Raw genomic sequence first — 21,829 nt, 5'->3', positions numbered from 1 at the left:
AAAAATACCGAAACCAAACCAACTTGGGAACATGAGGGAAATACCAACTTTTTACCGAATTCGTATCCTCTTATACATTAGCCGGATTCGTAATACCAACAAAATACCAACAACATTAGGATCAAAATACCAAATACCAAGTTGGTATCAGTTTGGTATCGGTATACCAAAGAGTTGGTATCTGATTGACATCTCTAGTCTACATACATTTAAAATTTTAAGAAGACTGCAAAAGTGCAGAGTTAAACTTACTATGATTGCTCCTTGAACCAGAAATCGAATAGGTAGGTGATGCTCGCTGCCTCTTTTTAGGAGGCATGGTCAGCTTACTCTTGGCGCGTCCTCTTGATCTAAAAACGGCTTTTATTGACCTTAATCTACTTGTAATACATCCTTGGCCTTGTAGCGCGCTACCCTGCTGGCCCATGCCGGTCTTTGAGGGTCCCACACTGACCTCTGAGGCCCCATGCTGGCCTGTAAAGGCCCATATTAGCCTCTGAGGGCCCCGCACTGGATTCTGAAGACCCGATGCCGGCCTTTAACCATCCCCTGTATTGGTGTTTTTCCAGCCGCGAACGTAGGTACTCGTATAGGGGGGGGGGGGGGGCGTTGGACCTCCCTTGCCGTTTCGCCCCTGATCGAGCTAGAGCTTCACGGAAAAAAAAACAAGCGTGCTGTCCGTGACGAGAGGAAGCCGATGATACCCAATTATAACCCTCGCCGGCACAGGCCATTGCGTCCTTCGACGGCACGACCCCCCCCCCCCTCGCGTTTGGCCCCTGATCAAGCTAGAGCTTCACGGAAAAAACGAGCGTGTTGCCCGTTACGAGAGGAAGCCGATGATACACAATTTTAAGGTCCTAGGTCATCGGGTGACCTTCCAGGTCAGGTCAATGACCCGAAAACCGGGAAAATCGGGACCTGTTAGAAAGTCGTAAAGTGTGGCTTCTATGTGGTTTTCCGGGGTGCTGATCACGAATATCGTGTTAGTTTTGATCAGAGATGATGTTTTTAAGCATTTAGACCAGGTCGGGTCAGGTCAGGTCAGGTCAACCGGTAGGGGTTGTGACGGGTATTCGTATTACGTGTCAACCGCCTCTGACAGCTTCGTAACATGTTACGAAGGCACCAAAACTACTTCGTAAATGTTCAAATGGTTGCTAAATTCGAATTCAGCTAAAAAACTAGCCTAGAACATGAAAAAACTCGAAAGAGTGAACCGAGGTCACCCGAGGTCACCAAAGGTCAATGACGTGACCTGACCTTCAGGTGACCTTGACACCCACCCTTATGTATGGGAGCAACATCAAATCACATGTTTGAACGTTTGAAATCACGAAAAGCTTGCAAACGCGCGGCTAATGCGAGCCGACATACGCCGAATCGCGATTTCGGCCAAACATGGTCACGGAAAAGAGGTCACAGGTCGCGAGTTATTCGGAAAAAAAATCGAGGGGGGTCCGTTCGACTCCCCCCTATACGGGCGAGGGTTACCCCCCGAGTTGCTGGGGGGGGGGCGTTAAACGCCCCCACTTTTTTCGCTGGGCCATAGCAAAAAAAAAAAAAAAAAACGGCGCGCCGCAGGCACGCCAAATTTTGAGTGCCTCTAGGGAATTGTTTGACGTTTATTGTGACAAAATTTCAAGAAAATCGGCCGGAAAATTTTTGAGATCGAGGTTTCAGTGACGTCATGATTTCTTGGTTTTCGACCAAACACGTTATATGTTCAAAAAATCATATAAAATCACCAGGGGCGCCGCCACGGATTTTTGACTGGGGGGGACGGACTGACCGACTGAAAACCCCAAAAAATAGACATTCTTACCGTGGCTTTTTCGGTCCGATGTATTGAACGTTTAAAGCGAATATGCCACTTTTAACATAGGGTTTTAAACTGAAGTAACAGTTTTGTAGCTTGAGCTGAGACAAGAATTAACAAATCAAGAGCTTTTATGGCCCAACGATCACCCTAGCCAAAGATATCGGTATCGATTTTAGGTTTGAAGACTGAAGTCATCCCCATAGACTACACTTTGTCATTCCATTACCGAGGAATCCATTCCCTTACGGAAAAAACGCTAGCCAATCAGCATTCAGCTGGTTTGAACTACGTAATACGAGTATGCTTGGTCAACGCGTAATCAGCTTCCGCTGCAGTATAATTAGCCTCTACGAAAGATGGAAAACAGTTCTTTTGTAAAAATAAAATAAAATCCTCTTTGCAAATATTCATTATGTTATTTTCTGACCATTTTAAGCATAAAAACTCATAACTGTGGCAACAACTTACAAAGTAGGTAAGGTATGGCTATAGACCGATTTCCCACCAAGTACCTACCTATGTATATACACATCCAATGTCCGATTCAATTTGACACGGCAAAACCTCCAGTGCTCTATCAGGCTATAATTGCTGATGTATGCCACTAATCTGATCGGTAATGCATATTGCATAGGAAATGCATATTGCATACTCGCGTGGGGGAGGGGGCGTTGTATAGTAACAATCTCTCTTTTGGGGTTTTGCATGAATCGGCGCGAAGCGCCGCGAAAATTGGCAAAAAAAAACATCAGGCAAAACTGCTCCAAAATACGGATTTTGCAGCCCGTGTAACAAGCTTGATACCAGAAAACCTTAGGTCAGGTCACCAAGTGAAGTAGTGAAGTCGCCTCAAAGTTTTGTTGTCCTCTCAACCGTATTAGCTTATTTCTTAGAAGCTGGAAATTTAGTGTCGTGTGACTGCAGAACTGTGGGGTCGGAGCCGGAATCAGTCGGAGTTAATAGTTTTGGCTAGAGTCGGAGTTGAAGTCTTCGAAATTGTTCGGATTTTGACTCCGATGTCGGATTGGTTTAAAGTCATGCTCTCTTGGCTGGTTTGACGAAATATATTAGGCCCATTTTCGGCCAGTCGTGTTATACGACACACGTTGATCACAATATCAAATATCGGCAGTTCCGCGATGACAGGTCGGACAGGAGCTGGAGATTTTGTTGGCCGAGGTGTCAGGGGTCAGACCAATGCATGTAGGCCCACACCCCATATACTGATTATGTAAACCTCCTGGACCCTCTCTGCAGATTCGGCTACGTTCTATCTCTTCCATCCTCAGGACAGTCAAATCCTTCTCCTCCATGCCGCACCCCCCCCCCCCCCCTGCTCCGAGCTGGACGGGCAACTATCCCATGCAGGAATGGCTCCACTGGAGCTATAGTCCTTTGCCGGGTGTAGTGAGTGCCAGTGGGCTGGGCTGCCTGTTCAATTGGTCGGGTTCATCCCAAGTGGCTCACTGGGGTGGCTGCCCAGACCAATATCTCCCACTAATTCTTTCATCCTTCCGGCTCTGAAATGGTCTCATTGGACAGAAGGGCCTAAGCAAATTTCGAGTATGGATAACAACCAGTAAAACGCCTTTTGGGGCGACCAACGGAGCGAGCGAGAGGGTGGGCCTTGCACGTGCGAAATTGCAAGGGAATCCCTCTAGCTAACTTGTGCACTGCACCCTACTAACCGGTCCCTAACCTAACGATGTGCCAAAATTGAGCGCAATCGGCCTAGCCGTTCTCGAGCTCTGGTCTGTAAGCGGCACCCTGCACGTGCGCACGTGCAAAATGGATCCCAACTCCCAACTGACTTTTGCACGGTACCCTACTAACCGGTCCCTAACCATGTATCAAATTTCAGCACAATCGGTTCAGCCGTTCTTGAGATCTGGAATTGACCCCTGCACGTGCGCACGTGCAGCAGCACCCCAACTTTAGCACATGAATATGCATTGCCTAGTGGGTACCTACCTATACATGCCAACTTTCAGCGCAATCGGCCCAGTAGTTACCGAGATATTGCAATTGTTACAAAACTGACACCTCTTCATTTTTCACGTGGCACGTGGAAAAGGGGTCACCCACATGCATCAGGAATAGTCCAACACTTGTTAGAAGGAATACAGCTACTCTACCGAAAATTATGGCATGTATAATTCGGTCAAGTGGCTGCTGAGATATAAGCCTCGCAAAAGCGTGCCGGCCGCTCATACTCAGAAATTTCCGTTATCTATACGAAAGACTAAGCTCGCTTCGCTCGCTCCGTAATGAGTTTGGGGGGGACGTCCCCCTTCCATTCTGAGAGTGGGGGGGACGCGTCCCCCCCGTCCCCCCCGGTGGCGGCGCCCATGAAAATCACAGAATAGACATACAGACATGCCGTAAACGCCATTAGACTGCCAATACCATGAACAATCAAATGGCTATCTTCGATTATTGATTATCGTTCCGCATTTTCCAAAATCTTGAACTGAATCTTGGCAATTTCTCATGACTACTTCACGACCATGATACATGCATTTCTTAATTTGAACTTTTTGACCCAAACACGTACACATATGATAAAATGAATGTCACCATCGTGTTCTACGCCCCAAATTACCCATAAAACATGTGTCACAGGCTGCGAATATCAGTTTTGATTTTCGGGGATATGTGTCTACCCGGTTTACCTGACCTTGACCCTGACCTATGCTTGACTGACCCCTACATGGAGCTTACACTCTTGTAGGCCTTATATGATGGATTGTGCACCGTTTTGACAGAGTTTATGACGGGAGGCGCCCATTGTGAAGTCCTGAAGTCCATGCTACTGAAAGTCCGATTTCAGGTGTTTGACGTGACCTTGACCCGACCTGTGACCTCAAAATTCAACTTTAAAGTACTCATCTGAAGCGTCTCGTCGCGTTCTTTCGTTTGCCGCCTCGTGCATTTCGCTGCGCCTATTGGTTCTCGAGTTATCGGCTGAGGGCGTTTAACGCCCCCCCCCCCCCAGCAAACGGTGGGTGGCGAAATACCCCAGCAACTGCCGGGTTAAGGACCTGCATCGGCTCTGAGGGCTCAACTTGGCCTTTTCTGGACTCTGGGGTCCAACACCAGCCCAAGCCTGTCTTTTAGGGTGCCACACTGACCCCTGAGGGTCCCATCCTTGCCTCAAGGACCCGCATTAGCCTTTGAGAGCCTAAGTCGGCCTCTGATGGCCTCAAACTGCCATTTTCAGGCCCTGTACTGGTCTCTGAGGGCCTTAAACTGGCCTCTGAGGGCACAAACCGACCTCTAAAGGTCCCACACCGGTTTCTGATGGCCCATTTTCTGCCTCTGAGATCCAAGACTGAGCCTTTTGTGCCTCTGAGGGCCCCGTACTGGCTTCTGAAGGATCGATGCCGGTCTCTGAGGACCAATGTCAGTCTTATAAGGGCCTCACACTGATATCTGAGGCCCACATTTGCCTCTGATGGCTCCAAATTGAGGCCCTATTTAGTTCCCAATCAGCCTATAAGGTCTCTGATGGCCCTATTTTGTTGTCTGGCTGGGGACCCATGGCTTACACCTTTAGGCGTCACGCACTGGCCTCTGAGAGCCCACATCGGCCTCTGGGGTTCCATACGGGCCTTTGAGGCCGCTATGGCCATGGGCCCCTGTAAGCTAGCACCGCCCCCCCCCCCCCTCCGGGGGTTGGCAAAGTTGCCAAGTTGCCCCCACCCCCAAACGCCAAGTCTGCTACCGCCCCTGCATTCAGATGCATCCATTGTAGAAAATAACTTGCACTGCAGTGATTGGGGGCTGGGGCACTGGCTGCTAGCAAGTTTTTTTTTCCGGGAAACCGAAGTGGTAGTTCCTACCGGACGTCTGACCGGACCTTTATTTTTGCATTTGCTTCTGGGTGGGCAAATCGACGCCACTGGGTGGGCAATTGTGGTGACTGGGTGGGCATTTGCCCACCCAGTGGGTATGTTAGAGGAGGCCCTGCCATGGCTGCCGTACAAAGGAAGAAAGCCGTAAGCGCCACTTTTACCGAAAATGAGTTATTGGTATCATTGGAATCGTCATGTTATTCTGCATCAGCGATGCCATTCCTTGGGATTTGTCCCAAGATCTTGGGATTTGAACATTAACATTGGGATCTTGTGATTTGCGCTGCATATCTTGGGATCTGGCAGAAGCTGATTTCACTTTGTCTTCTCATGCTGTCGAATGCTTTTTTCCTTGGTCGATAATAAATTTACGATGAATTTGCCTCACGGACGGTTAATAGCATTCAAACATATTGAAGTAACGGACGAAGCTTGCGATATTTCTTGCAGGCATTATCTTCCCGAGGTCGCATGATTATTTTTGTACCATTACTTGTTATGGGTATAGTAGCAGCTTTCAGTCACTATTCGCAACTGGCGCTCATTCGTTTAATTTCCAACTACCGATCAACGGGGATGGGTGGTTTGGCGGCATGATGTTGGGTGGCTATGAAAAGCTTTTACAAACATTATGCCTAAAAAAATATTTCAGAAAGCGGCTCCCGCACAAAGCGTTTCATTTTACGGTTTTGCTCTATGGAGGCTTATCCGTTGAACGCGAACCAAAATAAGGGCAATTTGTCTTTGACCTCGGAAAAGTGTCTGGTCACCTGACCTCTTGGCTCTGCTGGACCAAAAATAATCAAAGCGTAACCTTGCGACCTTCACAACACTGCTGACGTCTTGTAACTATATAGCCCAGGGGTCGAGTTAGGTCCTCGTTTAGACCCCCTCGCCATCGTCGGCTTGAAAATTCATGGGCCCCAGCGGGCACTGGCTTACGCGCAGATTCACAGCATAGGCTTTTCGATTTCGGGATTCACATAAGCTTTTAAGAGCTTGTTTTGGAGCCCATATTTCAAAACTCAGTGGTGGAAAACACTAAAAATCAGCCTGACCTCACCTGACCCTAGCTTCTCCAAATGTGTCACGAGACAAATTTCGAAATAAATCCAAAATGCCACAGACTTCGTTTCCAAGAAGTTCTAACAGATTCGAACTTTGTGTTTTGGGTCCTTGACCCACCATTGACGGTCGACGAATGACCTGACCATAGTAGCAGATACCACCGGCTTCATGTTGCCTAGGCCAGCATCTTCATTTTTCGTGAAACTCTTATACTCGGTCAGGAACCGATCAGCTGTAGGAGGCCCCTCCCCCCGGCCTCTAGGACAAGGGTGGGCCAATAAGGACAAGGGTGGTCCAAAATAAGCTATGGGTTTACTTGGGGTACTCCTAAGGATATGCGATGGGTAGTCTTGGGATTCGAGACGAGAATCTTGGGAAATCCTGGTCGAGATCTTGGGATGGAGCAAAAATGTGGATGGCATCACTGTTCTGCATCTAACCATATACATTACACAGATATTAAATGATTTTATACCAAGTTATACAAGAATAAAATATTTCAAAATAACCTTATGTCACATAAAGCATTTTATAATACTGGCAAATAAACGTATCTTTGACAAAAAAACGTATGATCAACGAAAAATCGGCTAAAACTCGGAGTAACCATGGATAAAAGACGCAAGTGCTCAGTTACGTTTATTTGCCACCATACATTGTCAACATGGTACAACGGAAAATAAACTTACAGATGGATATACGTTTATTTGCCTTGGTAGAAACCGAAAAAATGCACTTACGTTTATCTTCCATTCTGGAAAGGATTGTCCGACAATTTCGGCCAGCCGTATGTGGGCGTATACGTTTATTTTCCTGGTCACCCTGCCGAATTTCTAATGGCAAAAAGACGTACGATGGACTTACGGTTTTTATCCATTGTCAGTATACCCGTCCCCAAGCAAAATGGCAAGCTCGATGGACATACGTTTATTTGCCATAGCACCTGGAGGTTCCTTGCGAGAAGAGATGCACGTGCACCATAATGCTTTAGCAATGGGAGTGCGCGAGATAAACAACAACAACAACTGGCGGGGCATTTAAAGGTCAGTCAGTGAGTTGAGTCCACTGAGGCAGGTGCACATTTAAAGGGCACTAGTGAGACCTCCGGTCGTGAGTGTAACGTGTGCCAATGGGGTGCGAGCAGCTAATTTAGAGTGACCCTGCTGGTGTTAAAATGGACACAAGAACCAGAAACAAAAGGAAGTATGTTAGGATTTTGTGGGATGATACGAGTCGCGGAAGTTCGCATTATGTTCCTTTATCTTCCATACCTGGATATGCCCAACTAAAAGCCAAAAGTAGGGTTCGCATCAAGTACGGAAAAACTGTCTGGACCGGGACTGTGTGCCAGTCAAGAAAAAGCTTGGCAGCTGAGAGTCTTCTGGGAGGTAAGTCAATCTTTATATATTTTTATTGTCCAAAATAATTCGGGATCCGGTCTCCATCGGTTGCACACGATGTGGTATGCTGAATGGATGTGCCTGATGCAACGCAGTAGCGCAGCCAGGGGTGACATGGGTGACATGTTACCCTAGGGGGGTCCGAAATGTATTAAAGTTGTCTGAAACCACGGGAACCGGGTTTTTCCCATAGGTCCTTTCAATACCTTTCCAAAATGGTGCGGCAATCGAAATTTTAAAGAACTTTCACCTTGCCTCAAATCGATTGAAAGTTTATCAAATTTAGCCAAATTTAGTACTTCATGAACTTTCGCTTTTAACATACGTCCCACAGTTTAATGCGCAATTGATTGGGCCGGTGATCTTGTTTTCAAGGAAAAATAGCTGCACAAATCACAAAATATATTATCATGCATGCCAAGAGCCAAATGATGAAATCACATCATGACTAAATACCATGTGGATTACAATAAATCACTTAAAATATCGCGTATCAAGATCCCCAGAATAGGAATCGTTTTGGTCTTTATTTGTCCAAATGCGCCATATGCATCGAGAACTTCCACCTCGCCTGAACTGAGTTGAAAATATCTAGGTAAGCCTTTGATTTGAGTCGCGGTCTGTTGCGAGTGCAGACGGCCCCCCCCCCCCCCATTGCGGGTAATTATGTCATGTCATGACCCCTCAAGGTTGGCGAGTGGCACTTCTCACATTTCTTAATCCTCACAACAGCAGCTGCTGTGCACTTATGCCTGGAGGGAGGGGGGATGAGACATGGCCCTCATGCATTGCCCGCAAAACACTGTGTCAACCATTGTGTCAATTTCACAGCACTGTGTCATCTCGCCTTCAGGTGATGGCGCCATATCTACCGCAAGACAAACAAGAGATGGGGCATCCAAGCCTCTAGTTGGCCAGCCGAGTGAGGCCGTTGCTGACCAGTGGGCCGTTACCTTCCTGGATGATGATGATACCAGCGGGCTGCTGGCCTTCACCGGAAGGCCGCGACTGCCGACCAGGGGGCAGGTCCTCAGCCTCTACCTCCACATCAGGCAGGTCAAGGGAAAATGGTTTCCAGTCAGCGAGATCGCTGACATCGTCCTGACCGAAGTATGCAAATACTGGACAATGGGGAACATCCCGATCGGGGCCAAGAACAAAACGAAGGAGAAGACGTTGGCCCTGATCGACGAGTACCGTAACCTGGGCACTGGTACCGTAACCTGGGCACTGGTACCGTAACCTGGGCACTGCCCAGGTTACGGTACTCGTCGATCAGGGCCAACGTCTTCTCCTTCGTTTTGTTCTTGGCCCCGATCGGGATGTTCCCCATTGTCCAGTATTTGCATACTTCGGTCAGGACGATGTCAGCGATCTCGCTGACTGGAAACCATTGTCCCTTGACCTGCCTGATGTGGAGGTAGAGGCTGAGGACCTGCCCCCTGGTCGGCAGTCGCGGCCTTCCGGTGAAGGCCAGCAGCCCGCTGGTATCATCATCATCCAGGAAGGTAACGGCCCACTGGTCAGCAACGGCCTCACTCGGCTGGCCAACTAGAGGCTTGGATGCCCCATCTCTTGTTTGTCTTGCGGTAGATATGGCGCCATCACCTGAAGGCGAGATGACACAGTGCTGTGAAATTGACACAATGGTTGACACAGTGTTTTGCGGGCAATGCATGAGGGCCATGTCTCATCCCCCCTCCCTCCAGGCATAAGTGCACAGCAGCTGCTGTTGTGAGGATTAAGAAATGTGAGAAGCGCCACTCGCCAACCTTGAGGGGTCATGACATGACATAATTACCCGCAATGGGGGGGGGGGGGGGCGTCTGCACTCGCAATAGACCGCGGCTCAAATCGAAGGCTTACCTATAGATATTTTCAACTCAGTTCAGGCGAGGTGGAAGTTCTCGATGCATATGGCGCATTTGGACAAATAAAGACCAAAACGATTCCTATTCTGGGGATCTTGATACGCGATATTTTAAGTGATTTATTGTAGGTAATCCACATGGTATTTAGTCATGATGTGTTTTCATCATTTGGCTCTTGGCATGCATGATAATATATTTTGTGATTTGTGCAGCTATTTTTCCTTGAAAACAAGATCACCGGCCCAATCAATTGCGCATTAAACTGTGGGACGTATGTTAAAAGCGAAAGTTCATGAAGTACTAAACTGGCTAAATTTGATAAACTTTCAATCGATTTGAGGCAAGGTGAAAGTTCTTTAAAATTTCGATTGCCGCACCATTTTGGAAAGGTATTGAAAGGACCTATGGGAAAAACCCGGTTCCCGTGGTTTCGGACAAATTTAATACATTTCGGACCCCCCTAATGTTACCCCCCTCTCCCCCCTTTGATCACGGGGCCGATTTCGAGCTGGTCTGTTTAGTGCTGTAAGCACTTAACAAACCAATAAGCAATATCTAATAAGCAATAACTAATAAGCAATATCGAAAAAAAAATTATTTGTTGGATTCGGAAAGCCTGAGATGGCCCGTTTCAAGCCCGAAGTGGTCTGTTTCTAGCTAGAGAGAGAGCTCGTTTCAAGCCAGAGAGGGCCCGTTTCAGGCTCAAATAAAGTGGGCAACTAGTGATGAGTTTCCATTTTTGGGAGAGGGTTCACTCCGCCAGGGGGCGCCTTATTGACATGTCATCCCCGTCACCAAAGCTCTGGCTACGTCACTGATGAGCCGGTGCGAAATAAACTACATCTGTCTTTCCGGTGGTTAAATATAGTTGTATCCTTTCTACCTACCAGTATAACGCCTTTTGGGGCGACTAACGGAGCGAGCGAGAGGGTGGGCCTTGCACGTGGGGCATTCCACGATAGATCGACCAAAAAAAAATTAAATTGACACCCTCATATTTTATTTTTCGCTCAAAATTGGTGTACAGGGTAGAAATGGGCGGGAAAGCCAGCTGTGGCAAGGATAATTTTTTTTTTGACCTACAGTTTTCGAGATATAGCCTCGGGCAATTCCTGGAGGTCACGCAGCAACCCTATGTTTGGCGGCTCATAACTCAGAAACTATTGATTTTTGTATAAGGATAACTTTATGTCTTCCAACTCAAAATTAACCAAGGAAACTTTTGGCTATCGCGGATTTTCGATTTTCGAAAATTTTGGTCACGTGACCTCTTGACCTATTTTTTGAAGAGTGACCTTGACACTTTCCCACCTGAAAGTTAAAATTTGGTCTGATGACGATTCAAGCCTTATCAATGGTCGTTCATATGCGACAATAAAAAACATGGCTATCGGCCTGCATTGACCTCAGGTCAGGTCATCTTTGTGACCTGCCCATTATAAGTCAATGGCAAAAGTACCGGCTAGGCCACTAAAACGCATCGGACTGGTACAGTTACTTCATAATCATACCATATTAGGTTATTATTGATCACTCTGGTGCAATTTTGCATCAGTGACCCGCGGAAAGGTCATCCGAGGTCACATTATGACTCACGACATTCATATGCCTTTTATGTCTATATCTTTTGATAGAATAGGTATAGGGATTTGGGAAACACATCAATTAGTTCACTTTGGCCAGGCGCATCATGCCATACGCTGCCTTATATGTTAAGGTCATTTCGTGACCTTGACCTAGGGTCAAATTTTGGTCAAATTTCATATTTGACCTTTCGAAATAAAAACTTATACAATTCGATCCGACTGGAAAAAGCAAACACGATGGCGCTATTTTATACATCTGACTTCATAAACATAATAAGATATTGGCGAAAAACGTTTTTATTCCGTGAAAAATGTTTATTTTCAGCCAGATTAAATAACAATATTTTGGCGTGGTAAAGGCATTCGAGGTGCATAGACACGTTGGCGTAAGTACTTGTAGTTGTACCTAAGCAATTCACGCTCATATGACTCGGTGTTGCGGTCATTTCTACAGGTACCAATCTAAAAAAAAAAAAATAGCATAGGTAGATATGTGATGATCAGCAGTTTCGTACATTTGGCATGAATAATAATCACTCACATAAATCACTCACAAGCTCGCTTCGCCAGGGCCAAAACTGTGAAGGGGACGAGACAGTACCACAGATTCTGTCCAGTTGACCTGACCACAGTCCGCGTCCACGAGCTTTCAGAAGATCGGGAGGCACTGGCGGATCCAGGCTTGCGTTTTGGGGGGGGGGGGGGCCAACTCATGCGGAGCCAAACCTAGGGTACCCCCAAATCCTGTTTTCTCATCGGATTTAGGCCACTTATTTTTCGTCACAGCTCTGACACTATTAATTTTTTTTTTAACTAAAAAGAAAATATATAAATGGTAGTCCACCCGACCCATGCCTTTATATTACTTTGTAACACTTACCATTGCTTTTGTCGACCAGTTAACCCGCTTCGAGTCAGTTCTTGGGTCCCTTTGCGGGCCGGGAGGTGGTAAAACACCCTCAGTCTAACTCGGCTCCTGGGCCACGCACTGATTGAACTATGTTTCATTATCGTTTGGGGGAGGGGCAAACGGGCCACTTTAGGCCTCTGGGAAAGGGGCATGGCCCTAAATGCCCCCTCCCTGGATCCGCCAGTGTAAGACACCATTGGAGCTGCAGTTGGGTACCTCAGACGTCAGGGTACGCCCTCAGATGTATAGGACTTGCGTGGAGACCTCTTATTTATTTATTTATTTATTTCACATTACAGACATGTCCGTGGAAACACGGCTATTCTATGTCCAAGTCGTTGTGCATATACAAATCGAATGGGATATGACAACAGTCACCGCAATCATTCACACATTCACCCTCATCACGTGTGCTAACTAGGACAGCTAAGTGGCTCGCTCGCGGTCAAACAAATGCTCCCTCAGTGCCGGCTTGAATCAAGCCTGACTAAGAGCGCGCAGGTCCGCCGGCAGCTCGTTGTACCCTGACACCGCAGAGTACAGAAAACGGCGACGTCCGGACTCTGACCTGACAGTGGGGGTCACAAGCATGTCATTGTACCTGGTATCCCGCCCGTGTACACTCTGCCGGGTGACTAGACAGGTGGCGAACTGCTGCGGCTCTGACGTGGCCAGCATTTTGTTCACCAGCACGATGGATTGGTACCTGAACAAGCTCTCGGTGTTAAGCCAGCCGAGTTCGTTGATAACATCGCTCACCCGATCATACTTCCTACGGCCTGAGACGACTCGTGCAGCAAACCTAACCAGCTTTTGAAGTCGTTTGCGCTGGGTTACATTGCTGGCACCGTAAACGGACAGACAGTACCTAATAATCGACAAGACGAGCCCCTGCACCAACGTTACCATGACTGTCGCTGGGAGACTGTGTCTACTGTGACTCAGGCCACACAAGGTACCGGTGCACCGCCGCACCACGTCACTGGTATGCGTCACAAACGACATGTCACTGTCAAACCATACTCCCAGGTTCTTGACAGTGTCAGAGCTGGTGATGGTGGAGCCGCAGAAGTTGATGGTAATGGGAGGCAGACGACGAGTCATCTCCGGCGTGCCGAGGACGATCAGCTGAGTTTTGGCAGCGTTTAACTTGAGGCCGTTCTTGCCATACCAGTTCGACAGAACTGATAGACTGCCTTCCAGTGACCGTTTCAGCTGAACGATGTCTCTCGGCTGTCCGGAAACGTACAGTTGGACGTCGTCCGCGTAGGCGATGATGCCGGTGGAGTTGTCGGTGTAGAGCGGCAGGTCATTAGCATACACATTGTGCAACAATGGCCCGAGCGATGAACCCTGGTAGGTACCGATAGGGTTTAGTAGCGGCTGTGAGAGCGTGTGAGCACGAGACGGTCCGGTAGAGTGAAGCTGCACACGCTGATAATGATTGGCAAGGTAACTCCGGAACCAGCGGGTATCTACACCGTAGAGCTCGAGCTTACGCAGAAGCGAGCTGTGTGGGATGCAGTCGAAGCAGCGCGAGCAGTCCAACAGACAGAGAACGGTGACTTCACGCTGGTCCATGCTCCGGAAAACATGATCGGTCAGGGTGAGTAGAGCAGTGTCCGTGGAGTGGTTGGTTCTGAAGCCGTGCTGGTTTGGAGAAAACAGGTGATGAGAAGAGAAATAGGAATAAAGCTGTTCAGAGACGACGCGCTCGGTGATTTTACCAATAGTGGTGAGAATGGAGATAGGCCGGTAGCTGCTAAAAGCCGTCGGATTTTGATGCCTTGGGAATAGGATGGACCAGCGTAAGTTTCCACGAGTCAGGTACAGTATGTGAAGCTAGGCTAGTGTTCACAATGTGAGTCAAGACATGGTACAGTGAGAAAAGGCACATTTTAATAAAACGAATGCACAAGCCATCGGCGCCGCAGGCAGACGAACCGTTCATCCGCCCGACAATGGAGAACAGGTACTCAGGCGTGATGGGTGCAACCGTAAATGAGCCAGTCGACACTCGGGGCAGGCGAACCGGCAGCTCGGGTCCGGAGCCGTCTACCGTGCGTGCCGTGTTCACACCGATATTGACAAAATACCGATTCAGTGCGTCGGCGTCCACCTGCTCGGCTGTGATGGGTGGCTTCCCAGCGCTCTTAGAAGCTATGACAGGCTGCACTCCCCTCCACAGGGAGGCCCGTCCGCGCTCTTGAATGTGCCGCTGCACAGCGTCCCTGGTGTCCCGCCGTATGGCAGCCTGCACGCGCCGGTTCAGCTGCCGGTAGTGGTCTTATGCTGTAGTGGACTGAAAGGACCCAAAGGAGCCCGTCTAGGGCTCCCGGAGAATGGAGATAGACGTGGGCCCTCAGGAGCCCGCCAGAGCCCCCAATGAGGGATAAGTGAGGGATACCAAGTGCCTGCAATTGCATATTGCATAAGCCGTAACGCCTTTACAAATCAATATATTATGTATCAGTGGCAGATACAAGGGGGGCCACATGGGTCATGACCCCCCTTGGTGCCCGGGGGCACCACCGGCCAAGCAGGGGCACCACCGGCCTAGCAGGAGCACCACCAGCCCGCCAGGGGCACCACAGGCCTAGCAAGGGCACCACGGGCCTGTGACGGGTCCCACAGGCTTGTCAGGGACACCCCAGGTCTGTCAGGGACACCAGAGACCTGCCAGGGGCACCACCGGCCTCGCAGGGGCACCATGGGCCTGTTAGGGGCACCAGAGGCCTAGCAGGGGTACCACAGGCCTTACAGGGGCACCACCGGCCTTGCAGGGGCACCACAGTCCTGTCAGGGCCCAGGGGCACCAGGGGCCTAGCAGGGGCACCACAGGCCTGCCAGGGGCACCACCGGTCTAGCCTTTACAAATCAATATATTATGTATCAGTGGCAGATCCAAGGGGGGGGGGGGGCCACATGGGTCATGACCCCCCTTGGTGCCCGGGTGGTGCCTGTCAGGGGCACCACCAGCCCGCCAGGGGCACCACAGGCCTAGCAAGGGCACCACGGGCCTGTGAGGGGCCCACAGGCTTGTCAGGGGCACCCCAGGTCTGTCAGGGACACCAGAGACCTGCCAGGGGCACCACCGGCCTCGCAGGGGCACCATGGTCCCGTCAGGGGCCCTGCCGGCCTCGCAGGCATCACGGCATCACGCAGGGGCACCTTGGGCCTGTCGGGGACATCACGGGCCTGTTGGGGGCGCTTTAGGCTTGTCAGGGGCACCGCAGTCCTGTCAGGTCCCAGGGGCATCAGCAGCCTAGCAGGGGCACCCTAGGCCCGCCAGAGCCACCACAGGCCTGCCAGGGTCCAGGGGCACCACAGGCCTAGCAAGGGCACCATGGACCTGTCAGGGGCACCTCAGGCTCCCGTGCCCCCCCCCCCCCTGGATCGGCCAGTGATGCCACACCACGCGAAACACCGCCAACTACCAGCTGCCGCGCCATAAACACGTGCCAACAACAGTCTTTTTTTAAGGTCTTAGGTCGACTCCTCTCGCGCAACTTTTGACTGACCCTCACTGCTACCATATTGCTTCCATATTATGCTGTGGAAAGCTTTACTTCACCAAGTGGCTAAAAACCTCCATCAAGGTATATTTTCTTAGCATTTTTTCGGACGTTTTGGGGGGGGGCCAAACCGGCCACTTTAGGCCTTTGGGAGGGGCCATGGCCCCCGTGCCCCCCCCCTGGATCCGCCAGTGTCGGGAGGGCAAGGAAGTCAAAGTGTCTTAGATAAGCACATACAAAGTAGACGAGCTTGGAAAGTTGCACTGTTGGATCGGACCAATGTTGTGTTGTGTTGTTGTGAATATGTTGTCGGTTTGCTGTGTGCCGTGCGTGCCGATTAGGGTGTACACAGGAAAATGTTTTATGTGAGTGATTATTATTCATGCCAAATGTACGAAACTGCTGATCATCACATATGCTATTTTTTTTTTAGATTGGTACCTGTAGAAATGACCGCAACACCGAGTCATATGAGCGTGAATTGCTTAGGTACAAGTACTTACGCCAACGTGTCTATGCACCTCGAATGCCTTTACCACGCCAAAATATTGTTATTTAATCTGGCTGAAAATAAACATTTTTCACGGAATAAAAACGTTTTTCGCCAATATCTTATTATGTTTATGAAGTCAGATGTATAAAATAGCGCCATCGTGTTTGCTTTTTCCAGTCGGTTCGAATTGTATAAGTTTTTATTTCGAAAGGTCAAATATGAAATTTGACCAAAATTTGACCCTAGGTCAAGGTCACGAAATGACCTTAACATATAAGGCTGCGTATGGCATGATGCGCCTGGCCAAAGTGAACTAATTGATGTGTTTCCCAAATCCCTATACCTATTCTATCAAAAGATATAGACATAAAAGGCATATGAATGTCGTGAGTCATAATGTGACCTCGGATGACCTTTCCGCGGGTCACTGATGCAAAATTGCACCAGAGTGATCAATAATAACCTAATATGGTATGATTATGAAGTAACTGTACCAGTCCGATGCGTTTTAGTGGCCTAACCGGTACTTTTGCCATTGACTTATAATGGGCAGGTCACAAAGATGACCTGACCTGAGGTCAATGCAGGCCGATAGCCATGTTTTTTATTGTCGCATATGAACGACCATTGATAAGGCTTGAATCGTCATCAGACCAAATTTTAACTTTCAGGTGGGAAAGTGTCAAGGTCACTCTTCAAAAAATAGGTCAAGAGGTCACGTGACCAAAATTTTCGAAAATCGAAAATCCGAGATAGCCAAAAGTTTCCTTGGTTGATTTTGAGTTGGAAGACATAAAGTTATCCTTATACAAAAGTTAATAGTTTTTTAGTTATGAGCCGCCAAACATAGGGTTGAAGCGTGACCTCCAGAAATTGCCCGAGGCTATATCTCGTTAACCGTTCGTCGAAAAAAAAAATCATCGCCACAGCTGGCTTTCCGGCCCAAAACAACCCCCTAGACGAATTTTGAGCGAAAAATAAAATATGAGGGTGCACAGCTTTGGTCGATCTATCGTGGAATGCCCCACGTGCGAAATTGCGAGGGGGTACCTCCAACTGACTTGTGCACGGCACCCTACTAACTGGTCTCTAGCGATGTGCCAAATTTGGGCACAATCGGCCCAGCCGTTCTCGAGATCTGGAAGCGGCACCCTGCACGTGCGCACGTGCAAAATGGGTCCCAACTGACTTGTGCACGGCACCCTACTAACCGGTCCCTAACCGTGTACCAAATTTGAGCGCAATCGGTCCAGCCGTTCTCGAGATCTGGAAACGACCCCTGCACGTGCGCACGTGCAGCAGCACCCCAACTCTGGCACATGTATATGCAGTGCCTAGTGGGTGCCTACCTACATGCCAACTTTCAGCGCAATCGGCCAAGTAGTTACCGAGATATTGCAACAATTACAAAAGTGACACCTCTTCGTTTTGCACGTGGCACGTGCATAAGGGGTCACCCACATGCATCGGGAATAGTCCAATACTTGGTAGAAGGAATGAAGCTACCCTACAAAAATTACCGCGTGTAAATCGGTCAAGTGGTTGCTGAGATATAAGCCTCGCAAAAGCGTGACCACGGCCGGCCGGCCGGCCGTCCGCTCATACTCAGAAATTTCCGTTAATCTAAGGAAAGACTACGCTCGCTTCGCTCGCTCCGTAAAAACGCTTTACACTAGATTTGACCCACATGTTTCTCATGTCAAACTCCGTTTTCTGAAATTCGTGCTAGTTTGCGAGACATCAGTAACCAAAGTCCAAATAGATGTCATCACGCAGTGCTTGGGTTTCCAGACGAACCTGATGTGCACACCGCTTCAAGAGCCACCACTTCAGGAATGACGCGTGCGACTACGGCGCCGCCCGTGCCGGGGCTGGCCCCTGTGACAGGACCGCCGCCCGTGCCGGTGCTGGCCCCCGCGGCCGAGGCACCGTCCGTGCCGGGGCTGGCCCCTGTGACAGGACCGCCGCCCGTGCCGGTGCTGGCCCCCGCGGCCGAGGCGCCGCCCGTGCCGGGGCTGGCCCCTGTGACAGGACCGCCGCCCGTGCCGGTGCTGGTCCCCGCGGCCGAGGCACCGTCCGTGCCGGGGCTGGCCCCTGTGACAGGACCGCCGCCCGTGCCGGTGCTGGTCCCGGTGCGGAAGAGGACGAGGGAATGGTATCTCCCGTCAGACCGGAGGAAAATCAAGGTGTGCAAGGGATATTTCCTTACCTCACTGGGGATGAAACCTACCAACGACACGCCGGTGCGGAATGCGCTGGAAAGGGAAGGCATGACGGCGGTTGCACCCAAGGACAGACGAGGTGACAGCGCAGCAGCCAACAAGTGTGACCGCGAGGCCATAAAGGAGCATATCATGTCCTTCGAGCCCGCAGTGCCGCATTATAGATACCTCCATGCGCCGAACAGAAGGTATCTTCCGCCCGAACTGTCTGTATGCAAGATGTACAGGGACTTTAAAGCCAGTCGTGAGAGTGCATGTTCTTTTGAAACGTACCGGAAGGTCGTCAAGGACCTCAACATCGGCTTTACGCACCTGTCCGGGGAGGAATGTGAGACCTGCAAGCTGCACGCGGTACACAAAGGAGAGTGCAGCGAGACGGAAGGCGACGGCGGATGCGAGGTCTGCACAAGACACAGAGGTCACATGGCACAGGCTCGACGAGCAAGACAGGAATATCGCTATGATGCCGAACGCGACTGGGACGACAACGAGCTGGTGCTGAGTGCGGATATGATGAAAGTTTGCATGCTTCCAATCCTGCCGCACAAGACCTGTCTCTTCACCAGACGCATCGTGGCGTACAACGAGACATTCAGCTTGATCCAGTCTACTGACAAGAGGAGGAGCAGGGCAAACAAGGAGAGAGGCCTGGCGGTGCTTTGGCACGAGGGGGTCTCAGAGCGAAAGGCGGGTGACGTAGCAAGCTCCTATCTGGCCCTCATCAAGGCCAACCGAGACACGAAGCAGTTCACCATCTTCTGCGACAACTGCTCTTCGCAAAATAAGTGCTGGGTGGTGCTGTCAGTTCTCCTGCATGCTGTGCAGTCAAGTGACCTGGCTGTTCAGCAAATCACGCTGAAATATCTCACCACCGGACATACGGCGATGTCAGCAGACGCCGATCATCAAGTCATAAACAAAAGCATAAAGCGAAAGAAGTCAATCGAGGATTTCAATGACTTCGTTGAGACTGTCGCAAGCACGGGCCTGCGGGTGAAGAACATGAGCGGCACAGACTTCGTCGAGGCGGAGAACGTGTTCAGTGAGGCGAAGATTCGCTTACTCCAGGGCATAGAGGCACGCCCGTATCTCCGAGACTTCCAGGTGGTGCAAGTGAGGAAAGGGTCAGGACTGCTCTACACAAAGAGCAGCTTCGACCAGAGTGACTGGAAGACGTACAACCTGCTCAAAGCCAAAGTCAGCATCGACCGTCCCCTGAATATGCGGGAGAAGGAGCGGTGTGTCAACAAGCAGAAGATCGACCAGCTGTGCGACAACCTGCTCAGCTTGATCAGCAGCCACAAGCGGTCCTTCTGGGTGACTCTGAAGGAAAACGCCAAGACGAGTGTGCGGGATCTGATTGGCTAGGCAGACGAGAAAGCAATACACAGGCTTGCAGACTCGCAACGCATCGAGGACCACACAAATGATTCAGTTAGTCGCGAAGGACTTGTCGAGTCCGTTTTTCTATTATCCCGCATTCGATTGCGGTACACGAGTTTCAGTTGTTCGCGGGTGAATTGTTAGGCCCGTTGTTGTTACCCCGCATTCGATTGCGGCACACAACATTCAGTGGGTCGCGGATGGATTTTTAAATCAATTTTATTGTTACCCTGTATTTGACTGTTCTCTGCCAGTGAGTACTCAGTCTGGCTGTTCTGTGCAATGACAGCTGTCACTGTGACTGTCACTGTCACTGTGACAGCTCTGACTGTGCAGTGTTTAACCCGCGCCCCGCTGGGCTATTCAGCCATACGCGCCCTGCTGGGGGGGGGGGGGGGCAGATTCTGCCCCCCCTGTCTAACTTCCGAACCAATGGTCGTAGAAAGACGGGGAAAACGGCAATCGAAAGCTCTCAACAAGGCGGATCTTAGGAGCCCAAATTTTTTTGCTTAAGTAGGTCAGAGGTCAGGTCAAGGTCAGGTCAAGGGTACAAAATGCAAGTTTCTACAGTATCGGCCTTGCACCGTAGTTGCCGAAGAATGGACTGAGACTGATTGCCCAAAACGTGTTCTTAGACTACCAAGACATTATTCGTTGCACACAATGTCATTCAAAGGTCAAGGTCAAGGTCAGGTCAGGTCAGGTCAGGTCACCAAAAACAAAATATAGAAAAGGGCATGTGCGACACATGTTTTATGGGTCATTTTACTCATGGAATTCAATAGGCACACTCAATAAGTGATATGGACCACCTCTGGATGAATTTCAGGTCGAGGTCAGGTCAAGGTCAGGTCAAGTGAGGTCAAATTTTGAAGTTGGTTGTTAAGGCCTAAAAAGGTGTCTATCCGATGCAGTTTTTCACGGCGAATCGAATGGTGCTATTTTTGTTTCCGTACGAGGTCTAGAACTTCCAAAAAAAATCATTTTTCAAAAATTTTGTGTGTCATGACGTCATAAAATTTTGAATAACTCCCACATTTTTGAACCGATTCTTCTAAAAATTGGTATGTAGGTGCACATAGACCAGTTCTTTGACATATATTCCGGTTTTTTCGATAAACCCAAAATTTTGGATTTTATAAATATTTTCCCAAAAAAGTCAGTTTTTTGGAAAAATTTTGGCCAAAATCCAAAATTTTCAAAAAACTGAGATAGCCATTTGATAGACAAAGTAGAATCACGTATAACCTATTTTGTTACGTCTTGATTCATTTAAAAATGAAGATGTTAGCGGCGTTTGAAATTTTGCCGTTTTTGAGGCGAAAATGGCGAACATGACGTCACTAAAACGTCAATTTCTCAAAAAAATTCCGACGGATTTCGCTCAAATTTTCAGGGAGCGTGTCAAATTGATGTATGATAAGGTACTGAAAGTTTGACGTTGCTGGCGTAACGCGTTTAGAAGTTATTGGCGAAAAACGGGAGGGGGGGCAGATTCTGCCCCCCCCCCCCAGCGGGGCGCGGGTTAATACACATATTGTTATATTCAATATCACCCAAAGTTCACAGCACCCTGTTGTTTTACAGCTGTGCCTGAATACACGCCATTGTGTGATTTTCAATACATCTTCATTCATTCATTCATTCATTTCTTTCACTTCCGGTGGAGCATACGTCTTTTTTATGGTCGTTTTGGCGAAGCGTG

The 21,829-nt window shown here is 49.2% G+C and overlaps 1 protein-coding gene and 1 long non-coding RNA gene across 2 annotated transcripts; one reads left to right on the top strand and one right to left on the bottom strand.

Annotated features, from left to right (window-relative positions):
- Nucleotides 1-7,783: 7,783 nt before the first annotated feature.
- Nucleotides 7,784-21,768, top strand: LOC122382234. The gene is made up of 2 exons (XM_043367302.1): nt 7,784-8,132; nt 18,311-21,768. Exons 1-2 carry the CDS (start codon nt 7,919-7,921, stop codon nt 20,107-20,109), a joined length of 2,013 nt encoding a protein of 670 aa, XP_043223237.1. The 5' UTR covers nt 7,784-7,918; the 3' UTR covers nt 20,110-21,768.
- Nucleotides 8,154-10,895, bottom strand: LOC122382235. The gene is made up of 2 exons (XR_006256648.1): nt 10,486-10,895; nt 8,154-8,275 (listed from the first exon to the last, which is right to left on the bottom strand). It is a non-coding gene; the product is annotated as an uncharacterized LOC122382235 (long non-coding RNA).
- Nucleotides 21,769-21,829: the final 61 nt, after the last annotated feature.

The sequence above is a fragment of the Amphibalanus amphitrite genome, unplaced genomic scaffold (assembly GCF_019059575.1).
Source record: "Amphibalanus amphitrite isolate SeventyFive unplaced genomic scaffold, NRLGWU_Aamphi_draft 000135F_arrow, whole genome shotgun sequence".
In the NCBI taxonomy this organism is placed as follows: Eukaryota; Metazoa; Arthropoda; class Thecostraca; order Balanomorpha; family Balanidae; genus Amphibalanus; species Amphibalanus amphitrite.
This window is presented reverse-complemented; position numbering and strand designations above follow the sequence as displayed.